Source organism: Orcinus orca, chromosome 14 (assembly GCF_937001465.1).
Source record: "Orcinus orca chromosome 14, mOrcOrc1.1, whole genome shotgun sequence".
NCBI lineage: Eukaryota > Metazoa > Chordata > Mammalia > Artiodactyla > Delphinidae > Orcinus > Orcinus orca.
The window spans coordinates 80,815,877-80,837,704 of NC_064572.1; the positions used below are offsets into that span (position 1 = coordinate 80,815,877).

At 37.5% G+C, this 21,828-nt stretch overlaps 1 protein-coding gene across 14 annotated transcripts in view; it reads right to left on the reverse strand.

Annotated features, from left to right (window-relative positions):
- The window catches only part of ATE1 (arginyltransferase 1), a 212,301-nt gene that overhangs the window by 85,166 nt on the left and 105,307 nt on the right, over window positions 1-21,828 (reverse strand). For 12 of the 14 annotated variants that reach the window (XR_007471132.1, XR_004481275.2, XM_049696498.1 and 9 more), the window contains one exon: window positions 8,415-8,535. Coding sequence is in view for 11 of the 14 variants with exons in the window: in XM_049696498.1 (XP_049552455.1) it covers window positions 8,415-8,535 (121 nt within the window). In the remaining 3 variants the exon portion in view is untranslated. Of the gene's footprint in view, window positions 1-32; window positions 7,501-8,414; window positions 8,536-21,828 lie in introns of those variants that run through there. The other 2 variants (XR_007471131.1, XM_033420867.2) reach the window with 2 other exon arrangements.

Consider the following 21,828-nt stretch of genomic DNA (forward strand, 5'->3'; position numbering starts at 1 on the left):
CTTCTATTCTTTTCCCCCTCCCCTAGTTCACTCTCCCCAGTCCCCCACTCCTGTTCCCCAAGACAATTTCTCAAATAAATCATCTGAATGCAACCCCATGTTTCAGGATCTGCTTCCAGAAAGAAACCAGGCTAAGACAGTCTCTTTAGCATTAGAAGTGCTCAGATTTTTATTCTTGCTTTCTTATTTTGCTAGGGGTTAGTAAAGCAGGTAACTTAATTCTTTCCCTACTGTCAACATTGTCCTTCCTATTTACAGACAAATTTCATTTTATTATTAGTGAACACTCCACAGAAGCATGAACAAGTCAAGTCTCCCCTATGATGTCTATTTCAAATGAATGGCAGCTAGGAAAATACATTTCCTACAAGAACAGGAATTCTACCCAAGTTTCCATGTTTATATTAAAAACATTTTGCCAGCATCACATAAAAGACCACTCATAAATAAACAGACTTTTTCATACCTTCATGTTACAGCTTGCTTATTTTTCTGCAGAGAGAATGAATATTAACATCCACAAAACAGAATCTAAACAGTTTAAAAATACCTTGCAAGCAGATGCAGAGGCTCCATTCTTACACTGAAGTTGGGTGTGAATGATTTTGGAAACCTTCAGGTTGTTACATTTGTCTTTGGGTCAGTTTCTCCAATAGGTAATAGGCACTGTATTGAATATCAAGTGATGCAGACTCCAAAATACAGAATATTTACTGATAATTCACAAGGTAGGAAAATGTTCAGTCAACTGCAAATTATTTTAGGGCTGATGACAAGCTTGATGACATCCTGGGATATCATCTTTTGCCCCTTCTTTACTTATTTAATCTTTAAGCATTCCACCAATTGTCAGAGATCACTAAATTTATTGACTAAGCAGTTTTTAAATTCTCTACTTTTACTGCTGCCTTCCAACATCAGACAAAGTTTAAAAAATTTTTTTTTAATTTGTTTTAATCCAGAATGTATGGAGATGGACAATGCTTATAGAATTTTGATGATTTGGGGTAGTAGAAAGGTTTCACTTTTATTACAATAAAATATCCTTGTAAAGTAGTTACATGTCTTCACCAAATTTTCTAAACTACCTGGATCAGAGTATTCAAAGAACTCTATTACTATCATCAGCGACAGTAATCTGATTTGCATATAAAAGCATTTGAAATCAATGTCTTCCAACTCTGATACGTTAAGTGCACACTCCACCTATAACATATTTAAGGCCTAGAATTGAGATGCCACAAAGCTCTCTAACACATAAAAGCAAGTCTCCTCAACACTGCACAGCCTTGCCAGCTATTACAGGGCACAGACTGAAGCCCGCTTCCTCTATGTTAAGATTCACATTTGTACGTGGTTGACGTTTCTGAAACCCAAATGTATCTTACAACTTAGGGAGTCATAGTCTACTTGGCAACATTTTTTCTTAGTGGTACCTAAAATAAAGAACTTAAAATTGATGATGTCTCATATTCAACAGAATATCACAGTTCATCCAGCACTTAAACAGCCGGTGTGGGCTTTACTTTTATCCTTTAACTGATATTTTGGACAACCCCTTCGTGACATCAGAAATGTCAGTTTTCACTGAAACAAAGAAAGTAGCACAGCAAGATGCCACACGTTAGAACCAGGCAGAACTAGCATTTATAGACATGTTTTGAAGCATCACGATAATTCTGAGCCTGCTATCGTGATGCTGGAATCATTTTTATTATTTATTATAGGATTAATTACATTGAAAACTGGGTGAATGACTGTAAAAGGAATTACTTAAAAAATTGTTTCTATTTCATAAGCAAAAAGAAAGATCAGAGAAATATTTCTTGAATAGCTAAATGGAAATCTTCAGTCTGCTTTTCAAAACTTTTTAGTGGTATTTCAGTCTGCCTCTGGCTTACTGCTCACACTACATGCCTTATTGTGCAAAGACTGGCTGGTAAAGATCTGTAAAACAGTATTTTAAAAATTTCTCTGTAAGACTGGCTTTTTTAAAACACCCTTTAAAAATGACAACAGTCATTTACAACTGTTGAAGTTTACCTTAATGAGTCTTGGCTTCACATTTCTTAATAGAAAACGCAAATATTAAAACATTACACTGCTTCACTCTTACGCATAAACACTGTAGGAAGGACTTCTTGTCTTGCTCCGCAGTGTCCTCATTAAAAGACCATGCAAACTAGGGAAATCTAGCTTCTGATTTTTAAACCAGGAGTCATATTAGCACTACACTATAACATTTGGATTAAAAAAGTATATCTTTGAAAAGTAGGTGAGTAGGAAAATATAGTAATAATATAATAAAGTGGTATTTTTAAGTGGATAGGGGGTAAATTGAAAAAATTAGGAGACTGTAACTTTCTACATTTTCCATATCAAAACACATTCTTCAGGGCTTCCCTGGTGGCGCAGTGGTTAAGAATCCGCCTGCCAATGCAGGCGACACAGGTTCAAGCCCTGGTCCAGGAAGATCTCACATGCTGCGGAGCAACTAAGCCCGTGCGCCACAACTACTGACCCCTGTGCTCTAGAGACTGCGAGCCACAACTACTGAGCCCACAGGCCTAGAGCCTGTGCTCTGCACAACACAAGAAAAGCCACCACAACGAGAACCCCATGCACCGCAACAAAGACCCAACGCAGCAATAAATAAATAAATAAATTTATTTTTTAAAAAATCTTAAAAAAAAACCCCACATTCTTCCGATTCACCAAATATAAGCGCCAAGTTTCCAAAGATATTTTCTTGGTTTGATGCCTGGTTTCTTTATGACACGCAGTAGGCTACATGTTAATTCTATCTCCAGCTGGCTATATCCAATAGCACCATCTTTACTGGCAACAAAGAATTTACGTTTATTAAGTATCCAACAATCAACATTATTCATTTCGCAACTTCAAATGGGTAGGTCAACCTCAAATCTAGACTTGAAACAATTTTTACCCCGAGAAGAATTAAAAGAACAACAACTTAATTCTACATCTAAAATAATTCAGAAGGCCACTGTCCACTTAACTGTAAGTTATCACTGCAGCACATTTTTAGGGGCCTTAGGGAGTTTCAGTAAATTTGCTTTCTCATCAGGCACTGTTTCCCAGTGATTAAGATGATATTATAGCTGACGTACATCCTTTCTTGAGGGACGTGCTACCAGGCTTGGAGAAACCAAGCAAGCCAATATAGGCCAGAGCTCTTTCTGAACCTGGTTATTTCACACACAAAGGCACAGTCAGAGTGGGACTTGGTTTTTCTGTGGGCATGTATGACAGAAACTGCAGAAGTATAGGAAAAATGCCAGGGAACCAGGCCAGCAAAAAAGCAGGGCGGAATAAAGAAAGAAGAAAAGAGGCAAATGAAACAACATAAAATAACACAGTTCAGAGGCTCGGAGTTTTGAGGGATGGGGACCAAACTAGGAAAAACCATCTTACACTAGTTTAGATTTTCGGCAGCTGCTGGCAAGATTTTAGGTGTCCTAGAAATTCTCTAACCTGGGTTAAGTACATAAAGCACTAAACCAAAATTAGGTGCTGTTTTTTAAATAGTAAATTAAAATTCAATACCTTAATAATTTATGACTTAGTTATATTATAGACAAATTAAGAAATTACGTGCAAATATTTCAAGGTATGTACAGAAAAGAGAGAGTGAAATCTAGACTAATCTGTGGTAAAATGTATACTTCTATAAGTATAAATAGAAATAAAGCTTATTCTAATTATCTTCTCTGAAATACTAAAAGTATCCATAAAAATATTATAGAGCAATATTTAAATTAAAATTAGTTTACATTTATGATTAAAAGCCATTATTAGCTATTATTTTTGCAATAAATAATATCTGAGGGGTCAATGATGAAGCATTCAATTATGTTCTGAGGATAAACTGAGGTAACATAGGGGAAAACACAGAATGGCGCTTGGGAAATACCATATGCTTAACAAAGTTTTAATATTTTGTAAAACTGGAACCAAAAGGATTTTACTACCAACAAAAATAGTACTGTCGACTGAAAAAAAACGCACAACGTGAGAGTTGTGAGTGAAGTTTTATCTGGGGCAAAATGAGGACTACAGCCCGGGAGACAGCCTCTCAGAGAGCTCTGAGGAACTGCTCCGAAGGGGTGGGGGGAAGGTCAGTGTTACATAGGATTTTGGTGAAGGGGGTGCATGCAGTCAAGCGCACGTCTCAGCAGAAGGCCGCTGCTGGTCACGAGGAGCAGATGTCTCCGTTCATGATCTTAGTGCTTTTCTAGATCTGAGGAGGTGCAAGACATAGGCTCATAAAACCTTCTCCTGAAAATCTCTCTCTGAAGCCCTGTTCTGCCAGTTTTCCCCAGAGCACAGAGGGCCTCATTCCTGATCTCCACCCTGAACTCCTTTCAGGATGTGTGGAAGGTCAGCAGCTACAGACGTTTGTGACTTAATCCTTATAGAGGCAGACGGCAAATGCCAATTTTTAGTTGGCAGTACAATATTGTGCAACATTAAGGGTCAAATCAAATCATAGTTTATCATGGCTATAAAACCAACTCCAAAACATTCGGTTTACCCTTGTAAAACTCTTGTAAGTCTTATGCTTGTAAAGTATCTGTATTAGATACTATCACATAAGTAGTGGCATTTGTTTGCTGAATGACTGACCAAATTAGTGGTCAAGTAGTTTTTACTTTACTAAAACTAAGAAGCCACACAAAGTATTAAGAACGATAACAAAAGTGTGAAGCATGATTTCTTGTTTTGTTTCTTAAAAAATTCACAGAGCTATATGCACAGGAAAAAAAGATCAGGAGAGCATAAAAAAATTAACAATGATTTTACTGCTGTACCACGAGAACGTGAATCATTTTCATTTCCTTCTTAGTAGCGGTTTTATGCATTTGAACAAATTTTCTACTAGTGTTTCCAGTAAATATTTTTAAAAATAATTTAATCCAAAAAAGTACAATGTAGCTGTGATACAGAATTTTTGAAATCTATACATATCTAACCATCAATTTAAAAAGCAACCTAGCACACGTTTACTTAAAAATCATTTGAGGAACTTTTGAAATCCTTTATTTAGAGTAGGCAGAGGTCCTGAATTGAAAAACAAAAGACCTATTTATGAACAAAAGAATCTCTTTAAAATTTTCCGAATTACTTTAGTTTGCCAGCCCTCCCCCCATGGTACTGTACAGCAGTAAAAACAATAGGTTTTTATTGTGAGGCAGACTTCTTAGCTGAGCAAATAACCATAGAACCCGAATCCCCAAAATATGTGGGGCTGCGGGGGATGGGTTGAGGGCAGGGAAGAATAGGATTTCCAGACGTTCTCAGCAATTCAGGACAGGGGGAAAATGTAATTTTTCCTGCAAGGGCCACTGATGCACCTTGTAACCAAAGTCTGTTTTACCGACACCCATGGTGATCAGCTGTGCCTTTTGCAGAGAAATTTAACTACTGAACAGCTGAAAGGAGAAACAAGATTTAGTGAAAAAAGCACCATGCCGACTAACAATATTGCCCATATTAAGCTCTGTATTTTCTAAGTCAGAGTTTGGGTCATGTAAGAGTAAAACTGGCCCCAGAGAAGAGAGCAGTTTCTCACAGATTGCCATTTGAAACTCAAATGACCATGTTTCACAGCATGCTCAATGCATTCCAGCATGTAACTGCATTTTAATTTCCTAAAACCACAGGATGTAAGTGTGATTTCAAATAGTTTCTGGACTGTGATATTCAATACTGATAAAACTGTATGGTGTCCTCCTCGAAGTTCCAACGATTCAGCATATGGAAAAGGACCTTCATTTTCTTGGAAGCACTATTATCAAAGAAATTAACTCCTCTGGCTTTTGTAAGTGAATCCTAAACAATGAATATTAAGAGCTAAAGCTACTGTCATAAGAAATGGAACTTAGATTACAGGAAATGAACAGGCTGTATATTCCTCACTCACCAGGGTGTTGTACGTCCTGGACAAAACCTGCAGGTATGAGACTAAATTTTCTTTGCCATGAAATGCTCATTAGTGCTTACTTTGGAAAATGAATTCAAAACATATTAACATGAATGAATCTTTACTTGAATGTCCATTTAGTACATGGAAATCATGCAGTCACCTTTTCAACTTTATAAAACAGGGAGAGCCTGTGACTTTTATTATTTTTTTTTCCTGTGACTGTTTTAATCTCCAAGTATACGCAAGAAGAGAAGCAGATCTATTTTAAAGAAAATAGATCAAGAGGGAAAAAGGGAAGGTGAAATTGTGTCATAAGTTTGGGAGTCGGAACCAGTTTGAGATCATATTATTATTCAGTTGGAAGGAACTTATAAAGACAAATTTTTACATGTGAACATCAAACAATGTACTAAGATGTTCAACAATTTTCACCACAGGGACTGGCTCTGACCTGACCTTGAGAAAAGATAAAGGGAAAAATTCTTTTGAGAGGATAGAGTGGTTAAGTACAGTTGACCTTGAACAACACGGGTGAACTGCATTAAGTCCATTTACACTCGGATTTTTTCAATAGGAAATACTACAGCACTACACGATCCAGGGTTGGTTGAATCTGAGGCTGCAGGTACGAAGGGCCAACTCTAAGTCGACTATACATGGATTTTCAACTGGGTGGAGGGTTGGCGCCTAACCCCCAAGTTGTTCAAGGGTCAACCGTATATGCTTTCCTCTAAAATACTATTGCCTTTTGAGCCTGACTCCAAAAATAACTGACAAATTCAATACGTTTGTTTTTAAGCAACCAATCTATTTAATTAATGAGGTAGAGCTTAGAATGAAACTCTGATCAGTAATTTAAGGTACAGGAATGCAAAGCTCTGGCTGCTCTACGAAACCCAAATATCTAGAAAACCTGGAGCTAACCTCGAGGTGCCTGGCACATGGGCCCCTATGGCCACTCTTCATCAGATTCTAAGGTATCAATCATGTGTAAGAAGTGCCCACTCTTGATTTCATAACAGCCTTTCCAGGAGATAACAAAATACAAAGGTACATGAACCAATTTTTTAATGAAAGAAAACCTGATTTGTGAAAAAAAAAAAAAAGCACATCTTAGAACAGAAGAAATGACTGCATTTCTTTCCTTGTCCTCTTTGTCTTCCTATTTGATTTGTCCATTTACTTTCTTCCTTTCCCCTGACCTTTCCATTCCTCTCTCCTTCTTTTTCCTAAAGTTAGCCTAAGCCACAGGCGGCTAGTAGGAAAATGTTTGTGTTCTTAAGAATTTATGCATTGGGCATCTCCTTTGGTGGGCTGTGAAGATAGAAAGGTCAAAAAGCATCCACGGAAACACCCAGGAACTTCAGCCTGGGGGAAGACATGCAGTACAACTTAATGCAACTCATCACAGGGCAGGAGAGCATTGTGACTTGCGCCTGACGAGCAAAGCCACAGCGAACACGGTGAGGGTGGGGAGGGCCGTGCAGAGGAGAACTGCTATAAATGGTGAGTGGTACTCAGATGACAGGGAGGGCAACAGATCTGCATGCTTCCTAGGAGAGAGGGATCAGGGCACATAAAGGCAAATGCAGAAGAAACCTGTGGCATACATGGGATGCAGCACCCTAACCTGCCGAACAATCACCAACACCACGATAAGAGGGGGCTATTCTCCATGTGTTTGTTTTATTTTAATCCTCATTACAGCTCAATATGAAAGGTCTTATTATTATCTCTATTTTGAAGGCCAGGAACCTGAGGTCAGAGAGATTATTAAACTGCCGAAGGGGACCCAGTTTACCAGCTGATGATGGAGTCAGGGTCTGAATGCAGGAAGTCTGGCTCCAGGGCTATACTTTTAGTGTCTGTACCTGCTACCAGTGCACAGTATCCAAAGGAGAATAATAAGAGATAAAATATGGCTGGGGCTATTCTGGGCAGGAGATAGAAGAAAGGACAGAAAAGAAGAAGCACCAGGGATGCAAGAAGTCAAGGAAGTATCATCACAAAACCCATCACAGCCGGCTGGCCCTCGCGAAACCATTCCACAACTTTATCTGGTCCAATTGGTCGATACTTCTATCTTCTTTACGTTGGCTAAATGATCCAGTGAACAATTTTTATGCACTGTGATAGTTGTAGAAGTAATGGAGAACAGTGTGAGCCCTCAAAGCATGCGAAAACTAACCCAACGGAAGAAGCTGTGTCAGTAAGTAGCACAAGCACATGAGGCTTCAGCATTTATTTGCAAAACCATGACTGTGAGTGTCGTGTGCGTGAGTGTTGTGTGTGTATGCACACGCAGCGTCTCCTTCTATCCGACAAACACACGCATGTCCGTGCGCAGGTACTCACGCACGCTCCACAATATATAAAAAGCTACCAGACCCTGTTAAGGGTCACAACCACGCAAGCGGATTCTGAAACAAAGCCAATGATTTCCGGCCAAGCTCTGCTCCAAACATACCTGCTTCTGGGTCCTGGTTGAAACGGCAGTACTTGGAGTTCTCAAGTGAAGGCAGGCACTGCTCAATGGGTACCCAAACGTATGTCTCAGGACACAGCAAATCAGACGGTCTATACTGACCCTAAAGAGAAGTGAAGAAGAAAGGCACAGGCATTACTAACACAGTAACTTCCTAGTTACTAGACTCCAGAATTCCAGGAAAAGTTTTAATCACAAAGTTAAATGAAGTCAACCAGAAACAGCTTTACTGTAAATACTAAACAACCCTATTAGTAACTGCTTTCCCAGCTCAAGAATGCGCATTTGATCAAAAGGCTCTCAAACAAATGTATCACCATTTGGGATGCCTGTGCTCATTTGGAAGATCTGAGTTTCTACTTTCTTTTGGAAGAAATATTCAACATATGATTCTCGCTGAGCTGATTGCTAAGAATACCCAGTTTCAAATTCAAGTTGTCTCTTAAGTGCCAGTTAATAACACAGTGAAATTTCACATTTGACAGCATTATAATTTACACATGAAATAAACACTTTCCAAAATGGAATTTCACTATCCTTAGTCAGAATTTTTTAAATTTGTAAGCTCAGCTGATAATATTCTTTCCATTCTAATGTACTAAAAAGTACTGTCTGGTCAACATGCTTCCATGAGCAATCTAGACTGATAAATGTAAAGAAAGAAAAAAAATTTTAAATTACAAAAATTTCAGGGAAATATCTGTGATAATAATCCTCTAAAGTTTCTTCAAACACTCTATTTTAGAAAAAATGATTTATGTATTTATAACCCCACATGTACCCCAAATATAAAACAAAGACTATACAACAGACACTGAAGAAAAAAATCATTCACCTAAGGGTAATTTGGTAGCCAATTAACAGAGGATAGTGCAAATTATGTGAAATCACTTAGTGAAAATTTTTAGACATATCAATTAAAATTCCACATTTCTCTCAATTTTAAAATTCAAAATTCATCATAGAGGTTAAATCTAAACATTAGTTTTCAATTTTTTTAACCTACAACCCATAGTAAGAAATACATTTTGCATTACAACCTAGTAAACCTATATGCAAATATAAAACTAGAAACAAATCTTTTACTATAGAATGCTTACCCATGTTATGTAATCCTTTCTTTTCTACTCTACTTCATTTTTTTAAAATGATGCTCTTGGACTATTTAACACCAAAATTGCTTTCATAAATAGCAAATGGGTCACAAGCTCAGAGATTGAAAAACACTATCTAGTGCAAACCCCATGACAACGAATACTGCTGCTTAAGGGCTTAGCACTGTTACAAGGCTTTATATCAGAAAGGTGCTCTATAACCAGCCTACCATGTGTGAGCAACTGGTAAAGCAACACTTAGGTTTAAAATGAACACCACACCCTCCCAGCATTCAAAACATTCAGAAATCTGTAAGCTAATGGAGAGACTGTACATAAAACACATGAAAACAAATCAGTTCCTTTCAAGAGGTTGGCAGAAGAGTTCAAGGAGGATATGGAGTTTTAACGGGAACAGATTCACTGGCTAAGTCTGGGGCAGGCTGAAAAGGAATGAGAACAATCTAGACGAAGACTACAGCATAAACAAAGATGCAGAGTTGGGCCTAGTACAAGATAACTCTGGGGAACATGAAATAGCAGAGCACTGCAGAAATGAAAAGGTAGGTTGGGGATCAGCTTCAGATATCATGTTTTGGACTTTATTCTAGATGAAACGGGAACGCTTGCTGCCTGAGACAGAAGGCATGAAAGTATGAAGACCAGAACTCAGGTCTCTGACTCTGATCTTCCTGCAGTGTTCACGGCATTGCTGATGCCTTACTGTCCTAGAGCAATAAAGGTCACCTAGAAGGGGCAGGTCTAGGTGGGCCACACACTCATCTAATATTAAAATTCGAAGCACGAGGTTATTTAGAAATGAATTAATAATTTACTTAGGAGGTGTAATAAAGCCAGTTATTCCATTGATATCTACCTTCTCAAAAGCAATGTCATTCTCTCCATTAATTCAGGAAGTATTTTATTGGGAAAAGAGACAGTATGATGCAGTGCGGTCTACATTAACAAATCTGAACACTAGATAGCAGTCTAAAGCAGTGGTTCTAAATCTTTTTTTTTTTTTTTTTTTTCCTTTTTGGTTATGGACTATTTTGAGAATCTAATGGGGGTGGCGGAAGCTAAATGTACAAGCTAAAGAAATAAAACTTCTAGGGGAAAAAAAAGGAGTAAATTTTCTTGACATTGGAGTATACAAAGATTTCTTAGAACACAAAAAGCATTAACCATGAAAGAAAAAATTGATGAATTGGACTTCATCAAAATTACACTGTCTTCAAAAACTTACTAAGAAAATAAATAGGCAAGCCAAAGATTGGGGAAAATATTAAGAAAACCTGTTGTATTAGACAACATATTTGTATCCAAAACATATGAAGAATTTAACACAATAATAAGAACAATCCAAATTTTTTAGAAGGCAAAAGACTTAAAAATTTTGCCAAAGATATACGAATACCTAAGAAACCCAACATCAGTTACCAGAAATGCAACCTAAAACTATAAGAGGATACCACTGAATACCCACTAGAATGGCTAAAATTTAGAAGACGAATAAACACGTTCTGGCAAGGATCTGGACCATCTAGAACTTGTGTTGGTTTAAAATGGCATAACCATTTGTGATAAATATTCTTGTATACACATCATTTGTGCATATGTCTAGGGTAAACTCCTTGGATTGGAATTGCTGGGTATAAGGGTTTTAAGTTTTATAGCACAAAACTGTTTTCCACTGAAGTTGGGCCGTTTTATATTTCCATCGGCAATGTTATGTATGCAAGTGCTACTTTCCCCACATTCTTATCGACAGTGTACTATCAAAACTTTCCATCTCTGCCAATCTGAGAAATGGCATTTCATTGTGGTTTTAATTTGCACTATGTATCTTTCCATATGTTTAAAGAAATTTGCATTTTTTTTTCTATAAAGTTGGCCCATTTTGTTGTTAGATTTATGGTCCTGGTAATTGGAAAATGCTTTATATATTAAGGAAATTAACCCTTAGTTTGTAAAGTATGTTGTACTTTCCTAGTTTGTCTGTCTTTCGACTGTGTGTGCCATGCTCTTTTACCATGTAGAAATCTGGTAAATGGTCAAATTTATCATTTTTTAAAATGGCATCTGGGCTTTGTAATATAACTAAAAAGGTCACTTTCACTCCAAGATTATAAAAACATTTTCATGGTTTTTTTCTAGTACTTTTATGGTTTCACAATTTTGCATTTACATTTATGCTCCATCTGGAATTTATTCTGGTGTAAGGTAGAAGAAAAGGATCCAACCTAATTTCTTTCAGATGTTTACCAAGTGGCCTCAACATCATTTTTTAAACAATTATCATTTTCCCCATTGATTTAAAATTTAAAATGTCTTTTTGATAACTTACTAAATTTCCAAATATATTTAGATCTCTTTCTGGACTTTCTATTTATTCTGTTACTCTTCTGTCTGTGTAATCATGTACCAGTGCCATATAGGTTTAAATATTAAAGCTTTATATTATATTTTAATATAATATCTGGTAGAGCTAAACCCCCCTTATTGCTCTTCATCTGCAGAATTTTCTGGTTCTTCTTGCTTAATTGTTCTATGATTCTGCATTTAATACAAAAAGATTACCAATATGAATAAGGAAACAGTAATAAAAATGGATGGTGTATCTTGTCTATTGTGATGGCAGCATATAAAAGAAGAGAATCCCAAGAATGTCTAGTAAAAGGGAAACATATCATCTTAAGTTAAAAAAAAAAAAAAATAAAACCCCAAATGTACAAACGACACCATTTTCTAATTTAAGATAGAACTAAATGCTGACTGGCTAAGATGCACAGACCAAATTTTGGGGAGGAGGGGGGAAATCAGCCATCAACTATGAGTCTCTTAAGATAAAAACAGATACATTCCATGCAGACATTCTGATTCATTAGCAGCCACCTGAATCCAGGGCCTGGATTTAACAATGATGCTGACAATAAAAAATACTCAGTCAATGAACATTAAATGACTCCTCACTATGCGACAGGCACTAGGTGCTGGGAAAAAAAGATGAACAAATGCACGTCTCTAGATAATTCACAGTCTACTGGGAGTGACTGACCTGGAGAAAGATAAAGCACACATAAGAATATATTAAGTGTGATCATGCACAACTGTCCAAAGTTCCTAAATTTTCACAATGTTCTTTTAAGGCAGTACTTAATATTTTATTGTTAACTCTTTAAATACTCAGGTTATCTCACTGAAAAACCATACATGTACACATTTTAACTTCTGATCATCCAAAATCAAATTTCAGATTAGGTTAAAACATTATTTTTCTCCTCAGTACAGGCTTATTTCAGTGCTTTAAATATTGTCTCAAGCCATCAAAGAATGCAAAGAGTTTTATGAAATAAACCACTTTGAAATGTTACACTTTCTAAGCTTAGCTGGTAGAGAGTTAAGTGACCGAACTACTTGCAGTTCAATTTAAAGTTGCCATCACACAAATGAAAAATGCAGAGGCTTGAAAGCTGCCCTGCCTTTCCAGCTAAGAAAATGAGAAAGGTCTGTATTAAGAATGTAATTACTTAAGGATTTGGACATACTTTCCCATGGTCAGAAGGAAAAATATTTAATCAACCTCTAAGTACATTCATTCATGCTGGAACAATGAGGTAAAAGCAGATTAGTTCTCTCCTAGGGTGCTGACTTTTTGTAAATAAGAAGAAATCTGAGTTACCACAGATTTCTAAAGTATTCAAAATTTTGAAAATGTGATTGGTCTGACAGGGCTTATCTTACAATTGTTCAGAACTTTCTTTCAATTTGATCTACATGTTAGAAGATGAACTCTAGATTCCCCCCACGCTGTCCCCAAGAAGCCCACTCAACAAGGACGGCACCAGAGGGAAATTTTACCCAGCAAGGACACCTATTGCAAGAGGGGAGGCCACAGGAGAGGACAATGTAGTTCAAGACAAGATGCCTGGAAAAGGTACAAGCTGTCTTCTAAAAAGCCTAAATGCAGAGGAGGAAATGCATGTGTTTCATCATTAATTAAACACTTCTGGTGAGGTGTAACTACCCAAGTCAAAGTCCTCAAAGAGAAGTAAGTTCAGCAAACTCTGTGATCTATAACTTCACCACCTGTTGTAACTTCTGGAGCTGTTTACAAACTGGCACTGTTTTAGAAGTGGAAAACAAAGTGCCTCTATATTTTGAGCTGCCATACAAAAGTGAATATTCTACTCAGAGTACAACTGTAGTATTCAATGATTTTATTTTCTTTAAAGAAGACTACTTAGACTACTTGTAAAACACAAATTATACTACACCTCCCCCACGGGGAAAAGAAGAAAAAAATTAAAATATAGTCATAATATTTCAATCAACTTTACTAGGCTGTCACAGATTAAAATTTGAGGAAATGCAGAAGTTAAATCTAAAACACTAGGGGGAAAAAAACCTAGCTAAATACATGTCCTGATCCATTTCTATTAAAAATAACTGCTTCTTCTGGAAGAGGAGAGCATACAATTTTGGTTTTTGGTCAATGGAATGAATTGGCATTCTTTTCACTTCCATGCTCTAGACCATAATTTGAAGAACATCTTATGCTGATCTAATTTTCTACACTACTAAAGAATCACAAAATAAATTATATGTAGAATAGCTTAGTTTAGCAAAATATAAGAATTTTGGCCTAAAAATTACATTCATTTGATAGCCAGAGGTTAAAAACACCTCACTGTCACATCTTACTGAATAACAGTGAACACAGGTAGCCAAAGAGCATATAAAATGGTATCTAGAAAAATTTGATTTCACAGTCATTAACAATTTCAGCAGAGATATTTTAAAACAGATTAACACCCTTTACTTCTAATGAAAACACAGCCAACAACACGAGGAGACTTTCCCTCAGTTAAAGTGTAACTAGTTAGAAATCTAAATTTTCCAAGGCAAAGGCGGTATTAACTAGTTGAAAGAGGAGCAAAAAAATGGTTCCAGTGGGCTTCCCTGGTGGCGCAGTGGTTGAGAGTCCGCCTGCCGATGCAGGGGACATGGGTTCGTGCCAGGGTCCAGGAAGATCCCACATGCCGCGGAGCGGCTGGGCCTGTGAGCCATGGCCACTGAGCCTGCGCGTCCGGAGCCTGTGGTCCACAACGGGAGAGGCCACAACAGTGAGAGGCCCGCGTACCGCAAAAAAAAAAAAAAAAAATGAAAAGGTTCTATCAAGCCCTGACAATCAATTTTTTTGCAACATTTTTATTGATACGTAATTCACATACCATAAAATCTACCCTTTCAAAGTGTAGTTTTTAGGGTATTTGTAAGGTTGTGTAATCACGACCACTATCTAATTCCGTAACATTTTCATCATCCCGAAACGAAACCCTGTTCCCACTGGCAGTGGCAGTGGCAGTGGCAGTGGCTCGCCATTCCCTCTTCCTGAAAGCCCCAGCAACCACTAAATCTACGGACAATCCATTAAAACGGAGTATTCGTCTGCATTCCCATCCTCCCTGTTCGAGGCAGAGCACAGGCCAAATCCAAGTCACAGCCTAGGGAGCCCTAAGCGACGTGGCGCTCGTTACCTTTCCAGCCTGTCTTCTACCATCTTCCTCCTCTACCATTCCGCCTTGGCCACACAGGCTCCACACAGGTTCCTGCTGGTCCTGGAACACTTCAGGCCTGCTCCCACCTCACGGCTTCTCACTGACTGTTGTCTCTTCTGGTCTTACGGATATTCCCGTGGCTAATTCTGTCATCTACTTTAAGGTTTTGCTCAGCTGTCACCTGCTCAATGAAACCCACCTATCTCCTCTACTGTCTTTCTTCCATAGGACTTCTAACATCCTTGTTAACTTTCTTTACTGTATCTATAGAAAACTCCTAGCTAAAATGACGCGGCAGGGATTTCAGTCTGATTTGTTCCCTGATGTATATCCCCAAACCTGCTCCAAGCAACAGCTGGATGAACAATGAATCCAGTACACGCCGCCCGTCCCTTTCCTCCTCCTTTCCCTAAACACAGTAGATGTTACTTTAACACACTCTTGTTTTGCACATTAACACGGGACACACGAACCAATCAACACTTGCCGAATTTGTATTTATGATGCACCTCCACCATATTTTCACTAAGACTAGTTCTCAACCTTTGGGAAAGGATTAAAAGTATAAGAACATTATCATCACAGAATCTATAAGAGTTACTGAAATTAAAAAGGAGTTCTCATACTCAAGGTTAGAAACTACTAGTTCAAGTCAATTTGGCTTTTTTCCCCCCAAAGCTGAAAATATTTCTTCCCTTCTTTCACCGGCATACACTTTCCTTTAAAGAAAAGTATAGCTTTTCACATTAAGCTTCATTTTAAGAAAAGGAAGAGAAAATGTGACTTGGGAAAAGGCCTCTTCAAAAAAAAAAAAAAAAGGCCTCTTTGTTCAAGAGTTCAGCCATACCACTTTGGTTGGTAATGACAATAACAATGAGTTCTTCCTGTGTTTGTTAAGAACACAGCCCTCGGGCTTCCCTGGTGGCGCAGTGGTTGGGAGTCCGCCTGCCGATGCAGGGGACGCGGGTTCGTGCCCCGGTCCGGGAGGATCCCACATGCCGCAGAGCGGCTGGGCCCGTGAGCCATGGCCACTGAGCCTGCGCGTCCGGAGCCTGTGCTCCCCAACGGGAGAGGCCACAACAGTGAGAGGCCCGCATGCCACCAAAAAAAAAAAAAAAAAAAAAAGAACACAGCCCTCATAATGATTTTGCATATCATCCAAGTTAAATCTTATAATGACGTAAAAAGGTAATGAAGATAGACATTATTTCTATTGCACAGATAAAACATAAGATCATTAAATGGTAGCGGTGAACTCAGAGCTAGGTTCCTGATTTCCATTCTCTTTCTATACCTAGATTAAAAAATATTCACAATTCTTTAAAGTATTTTCAAAATAACTTCAAAAACTCTTAACAATCACAACAGTTCAATATGCGCAGGGACTCCGCTCAGCATGGAGGATGATGAGATGAAACGAGCCCAGGGAGGCACTCACCGTCGGCTAGGGGAAGGGAGGCAGTTGTGCTCCAGTGACTTTCGCAGCCAGTGGTAAATGCAGGCTGGTGGGTACAAGATGCTAAGGAAGCACAAGACGCTGCAACAGAAGCCCGGCATGGGCCACAACTCTGAAAAGGGCACCAAGGACCACAAGCAAGGTGTTGGTAGAACACAAAGGTAAAACAACTAGCTTTCTCTGGAGATTCCTCAGAAGTCCTCTGCAGTGTGTCTAAAATTCTGAGTAGCACCATGTTTGGAAAGAAAAATCAGGCACTTACCAACAGCAAATGTAGGCAGACCCAAGACCTGCAGAGACCATGTCTCCCCACTGAGTTCCCAAATACATGTCTGTCAGAACTTCGCCAAACGGGAAATGAAATGAGAAACAACTGTTTCAGCTCTACAGACAGTATGTGGTCCTTGTCTATGGTTTGGGAAGCTTCAAAAATAAATGTATTTTTTGCTTTACATTCAAAATGTTAACATTAGTTTAGTCATAAAGAGTAACTCCATCTTCTCTCTGAACAAATGCCAATTTCCATAAATTCAAATTTATTACCAGTAGGTATCTTTCTTTTTACTACAGAATGATGTGTTCAAAGTAACTTTCAAGTCCATGAATGGATCCTACTGTAACCTGGCATTATCTGGAGAAATATTATGAAACACATGGTTTTAAAATTATATTCTGGTTTCTTTTATCTCATCCTATCTAGATTCTTATAGAAGTACTTCTTACAATGGAATGCACAACTGATCAAAAATAAAAGAAAAACTTATTATTTATATTATAATGAAAAATACCCTGTAACAATCCTGAAGAAAGCAATGAAATTACTAAACACCCCTTTTAAAACAAATTCCCCATGTTAACAGGTCCACTTTTTGATTATAGTAAATCCAGAAATACATGACTTTAGTTTCTAAAGGGCTTTATTATCTTTCAAAAAGCTTTTTTTAAGGGGGACCTTGAAAAGACATATGTGAACCCCAATGCATTCAGGACTACATATGACACAGAAAAATCTCTTTGAATATTACATTTGTCTTTGTATGAGTTTAAAAAACATGCAGATGAGAAGTTATTTCTTTCATTAAAGTTAAAGGATTTGAGACTGTTATTTTTCTTAGAAAAAAATCAGAATAGTAAAGAAATGCTTTCATATGACATTCACCCAAGTTAGCATTCTCGGCTTTTAATTGGAAACATCTGGGGATGGGCTTGGCAGATTGCAATAAAATTGAAGTTACCAATTCTCACCCTGCCATTTTGAGGGTATTCTGTTTTTACAGTTTTCAAATTAAAACCAAACGGACTTTCCTTTGAACTCTGGTCCTGAAGCAAAGATCTTTATGAGATTTCACTCTCAAGAATACTTATAAATATTTTGAAAAATAGGAAGGATTTCATGAGTACTTGAGGATAAACCAGCAGAGTTTGTTTTAAAAGTTCAAGTTAAATTAAAATGTAAGAACACTGGAAAGACAATATTATTTAAATACACACACACACACACACACACACACACAGTGAACACCAACAGCACTGAACAAAAAAAGAAAGAAAGATTAACTAGACATTTAAGTCTTTTATCAGGTAAAGTTGTTATCAGTATCCCATTTTTCCACAATAAACCTATTGATTTTACTAAAACCAATAGCTTAAAGAGAGGTTCTAGCACTACATAAACAAAAATAGTTCAAAATAATCCATTAGAGTGGGCTGTACCTGCAAAGAAAGCGAGTAAGAATAGAGCTTATTAAATCCAGTCTTTTCCCTGAAAGACAACACCAATGGAATCCCATCCACAAAGTACTGCAGCAGACCCCTTGCTCCCTGATTTCGTTATATAAACAGAGATTGACTTTATCAGTCCCCAGGAGAGTGCTTGAGAAGGAACTCGAGCTGCTCTGTTTTCAGAAACTGTGTTTGGATTGTGCCATGCTCAGTTGGTGAGGTGAGCTGAGACCAGTGAAGACAAAGGGCCTAAACATCTGAGTCCATTTGTGTTCCCCAAATTCTGAAAGCCCACAGATGTACTCCATGTGCTGCCAGGCCAAGCTTGGAAAATTTTAAAATACATATTTTTTCCACTGACAAACAGAAAGTGATGGTATTCTGTGTTTCTTTAATTAAAATCCAAGAGTTCACAAAGGCTCCAGGACTTATTTTAAATCTTCCTTAAGACTGGGCTATTTATTTTACTATTAGCAAATAATAGAGAATAAAGATTCTAATTCAGTTTTAATCACAAGCTTTGCTTTTATTTTGGAAACCCTGGGTTAATCTTTTTTTCTTCTAGAAAATACAAAGAAAGCTTGTGAAGAAAAGATTCAGGGAGTCAACTTACAGCACAAATTTAATTTCAAACCGAAAGGTCACAAGTTGAAAAGGATAAAGGAAAAAAAAAAAAGATAGAATGCAAGATGAAGACAAAGACAATAATGTAACGGAAAAATAAAAAAGTAAAACACAAACAAAGCTTCTTTAATATCTGTTAAAGATTAAATATTCACATGAATATTCATGTAGACGTATATGTATGTCATATTAAATTTGGCCTCCACCATATTGGTAAGAAGAATCAACTTAGGTGTTTGCTTTTTTAGGCTATTGCTTGGAAAACAGCACTTAGAATCACTGGTTCTGCCACTATCGAAGGTGAAATCATCCTTATCCGGACAACAGTGAGAAGGGCTGATTTCAAGTTCTCCCTCTTGAAGCTACCCTCCTACTGACACCAGGGAGAAATGACTGTAAATTCTCTGTTTTCAAAATGCTTTACTGGCTCGCCAAATCTACAGTGAAGTAGATGACCCTTTTTAAAGCAAAAAAAATTTCACAGACCTTTATAAGATAATGTAATATTAGTTTCACTTGGTGAGAAATTACACAAGATAAAAACCCACTACAAATTCATTAATGCTTCTAAATGAGTTTGGATGTTACTAATCACAACAGAACCTGTATGTTTGTAGAATGATGGCAGCATACTCACAGGTTTATTAGTCTGTATCCACATTGGGCACATGGATTCACAGACTTCTTGTGAAAGCTCCCTGGTTTAGAGACATCAAGTATCTTGAGCATTAAGGCACAAGGCCCGCTGTCAGTCTACTCTCTTACCCCTGCATCCTCACCCTGGGCACTCACATTGAGGCACAGGCCGTCCTACCTGGGGTGACTTCCAATTTGGTCTAAATGACTACTGCATATTTGAAACCGAAACTAAATGCTTCCTTAGCAAGCTTTCCTTGGACTCTGCTTGACCTCACCACCAACTGAGCTCTCATTCCTGCAGTTAGCAGGTAATTATGAAATGCCAACCATGCCAGGCTGCATGCTAAGGTCCAGGGCATGCCATGGTGAACGGTAACATGGCCATTTTCAGTTCTCAGGGACCTTTTAGTCTAGAAGGGGAGATGAATTTAAGGAAATAATCATACGGAAACATAATTACAAAGTATGGTAAATACTATGAAAAAAGCACATCAGATAGTATAACAGGGAAATCTAATCTAGATTGGGAGGGTCAGGGTTGGTGTCTTTTGGGTTTCTAGAGAAATCTATCGTAGAACTTAATACAATCTATTGGAGTTGTCTGTTCACAGGCTGTGCTTCTCATACCCCTCCCTCCTACATAATCCCAACTTGGAGTTTCCCAAGAGCTGGGAATACATCACTTCTTTGCATTTCTTGTGACTTGGTGGAATTCTTTCAATGGACTGAGTTCTCAAAAAATACTTACTGACTGTTTATTGAATTAAACAAAATTGTGTCAACTTATATTCCTTAAAAATAGAGAATCAGATCATTTTAAAACTAGAAGGGCCTCAGATCTCCCTAGTCAGTATCCAGTTTCATTTTCATATTTAAAAGATGGGGCGGCGATGGGGGCTCATTTTAGCAACTTAAGGCCAATTATTAGTAAAGCCAAGATTAGAAGCTCAAACTCTTTATTCTTCTTCTGTTAAAATTCCCAAGCTAAAACCAAACGTAAGTATGAATACCTAAAGTGTGTCAGCAATATCCTATGTACCCCTTTATGAAAATTTGCCTAATTAAAATTATTTAGGATTTGGACCTTTTAGAAACATATTACTGGCTGTTTCTTTTTTCAACATTCTTTTTTCAGTTGATATGCCCTGAGTCAAACAAATGCTAAAAAACAGTTCACAACAAATCCACAGCTTTAATAAAGTCAGTAAGCTGTCTCTGATTGATCATGTCTCTAACTGGAGCTCTTATTTTTTGCCAGTAAACATTTTTCAATGCCTAAAACCCTTAATCGTAAAAGTCTGTTTAATTACACCCCTGAGGGAAATAAGAAGTTAGCTATAACCTCATATTTATCCCAGGGGTGTGATCTTTGTTAATCATTCCTTTTCTTCTGCCTGATGGAAAATTCATCACAAATGACTTAAATGCTTCAAGTTAAGGATAACCTTTTCCCCCTCAACTGTGTAGCAGTAGGAGTCCTGGTAGAATTTACATCCTATCCCCTTGAATGTCATCAGTATTCCGTGTGTCTCTGCAAGAAAGGGCTTGGTAGAAGGTTAATGTAACAGCTTTGTGCAGTGCCTTCACTTCAGAAAGCCAAAAAGATACCTAATACATTATTTCCTTCCTTTCTAAATGATCAGTTATGTAATTATGAAGGACACAATCACTTTAAACTTAAACATAGCTATTCAAAGGGTGAGCAACTCAAGTCCACTCACAGAATTTTAGATAAATTATTAAGATGAATTTACTATGTTACAAACACAAAATAATCTTGGATGACAACTTGAAAAACCTTACTTCTTCATTCCTTTTAAGACATCCATCCTAAAATCTCATACTGGTCCAAACTCAATGTTGTTAGAACAGAATTTATAGTTACAAAGATACTTAGGATCACAGTAACATGAATGTCTCTGTAAACGTTGTACTTTTATCCATTTTTTAGCCCATTACAAAACCACATATCCACCAAACACAAAAAAATCTTTTTGGTGTAAGGATTTTTAATATTTTTATGCATGGTTTTAAAGTGTTACTTAGGACTTAATTTTTAAACATATGTATTTTAAAAATTTAAATATATGAAAGGAAGTTTTCAATGGCTACACCATTAAAATAAAGTTCTTCAATAATGATATCATCTTTGACTTACACAAAAAATACATCATCTCAAAATTTTAAGGAGCCAATCATTGGGAATTCCCTGGCGGTCCAATGGTTGGGACCCTGCACTTCCAATGCAGGGGGTACGGGTTCAATCCCTGGTCAGGGAACTAGGATCCCACATGCCGCAC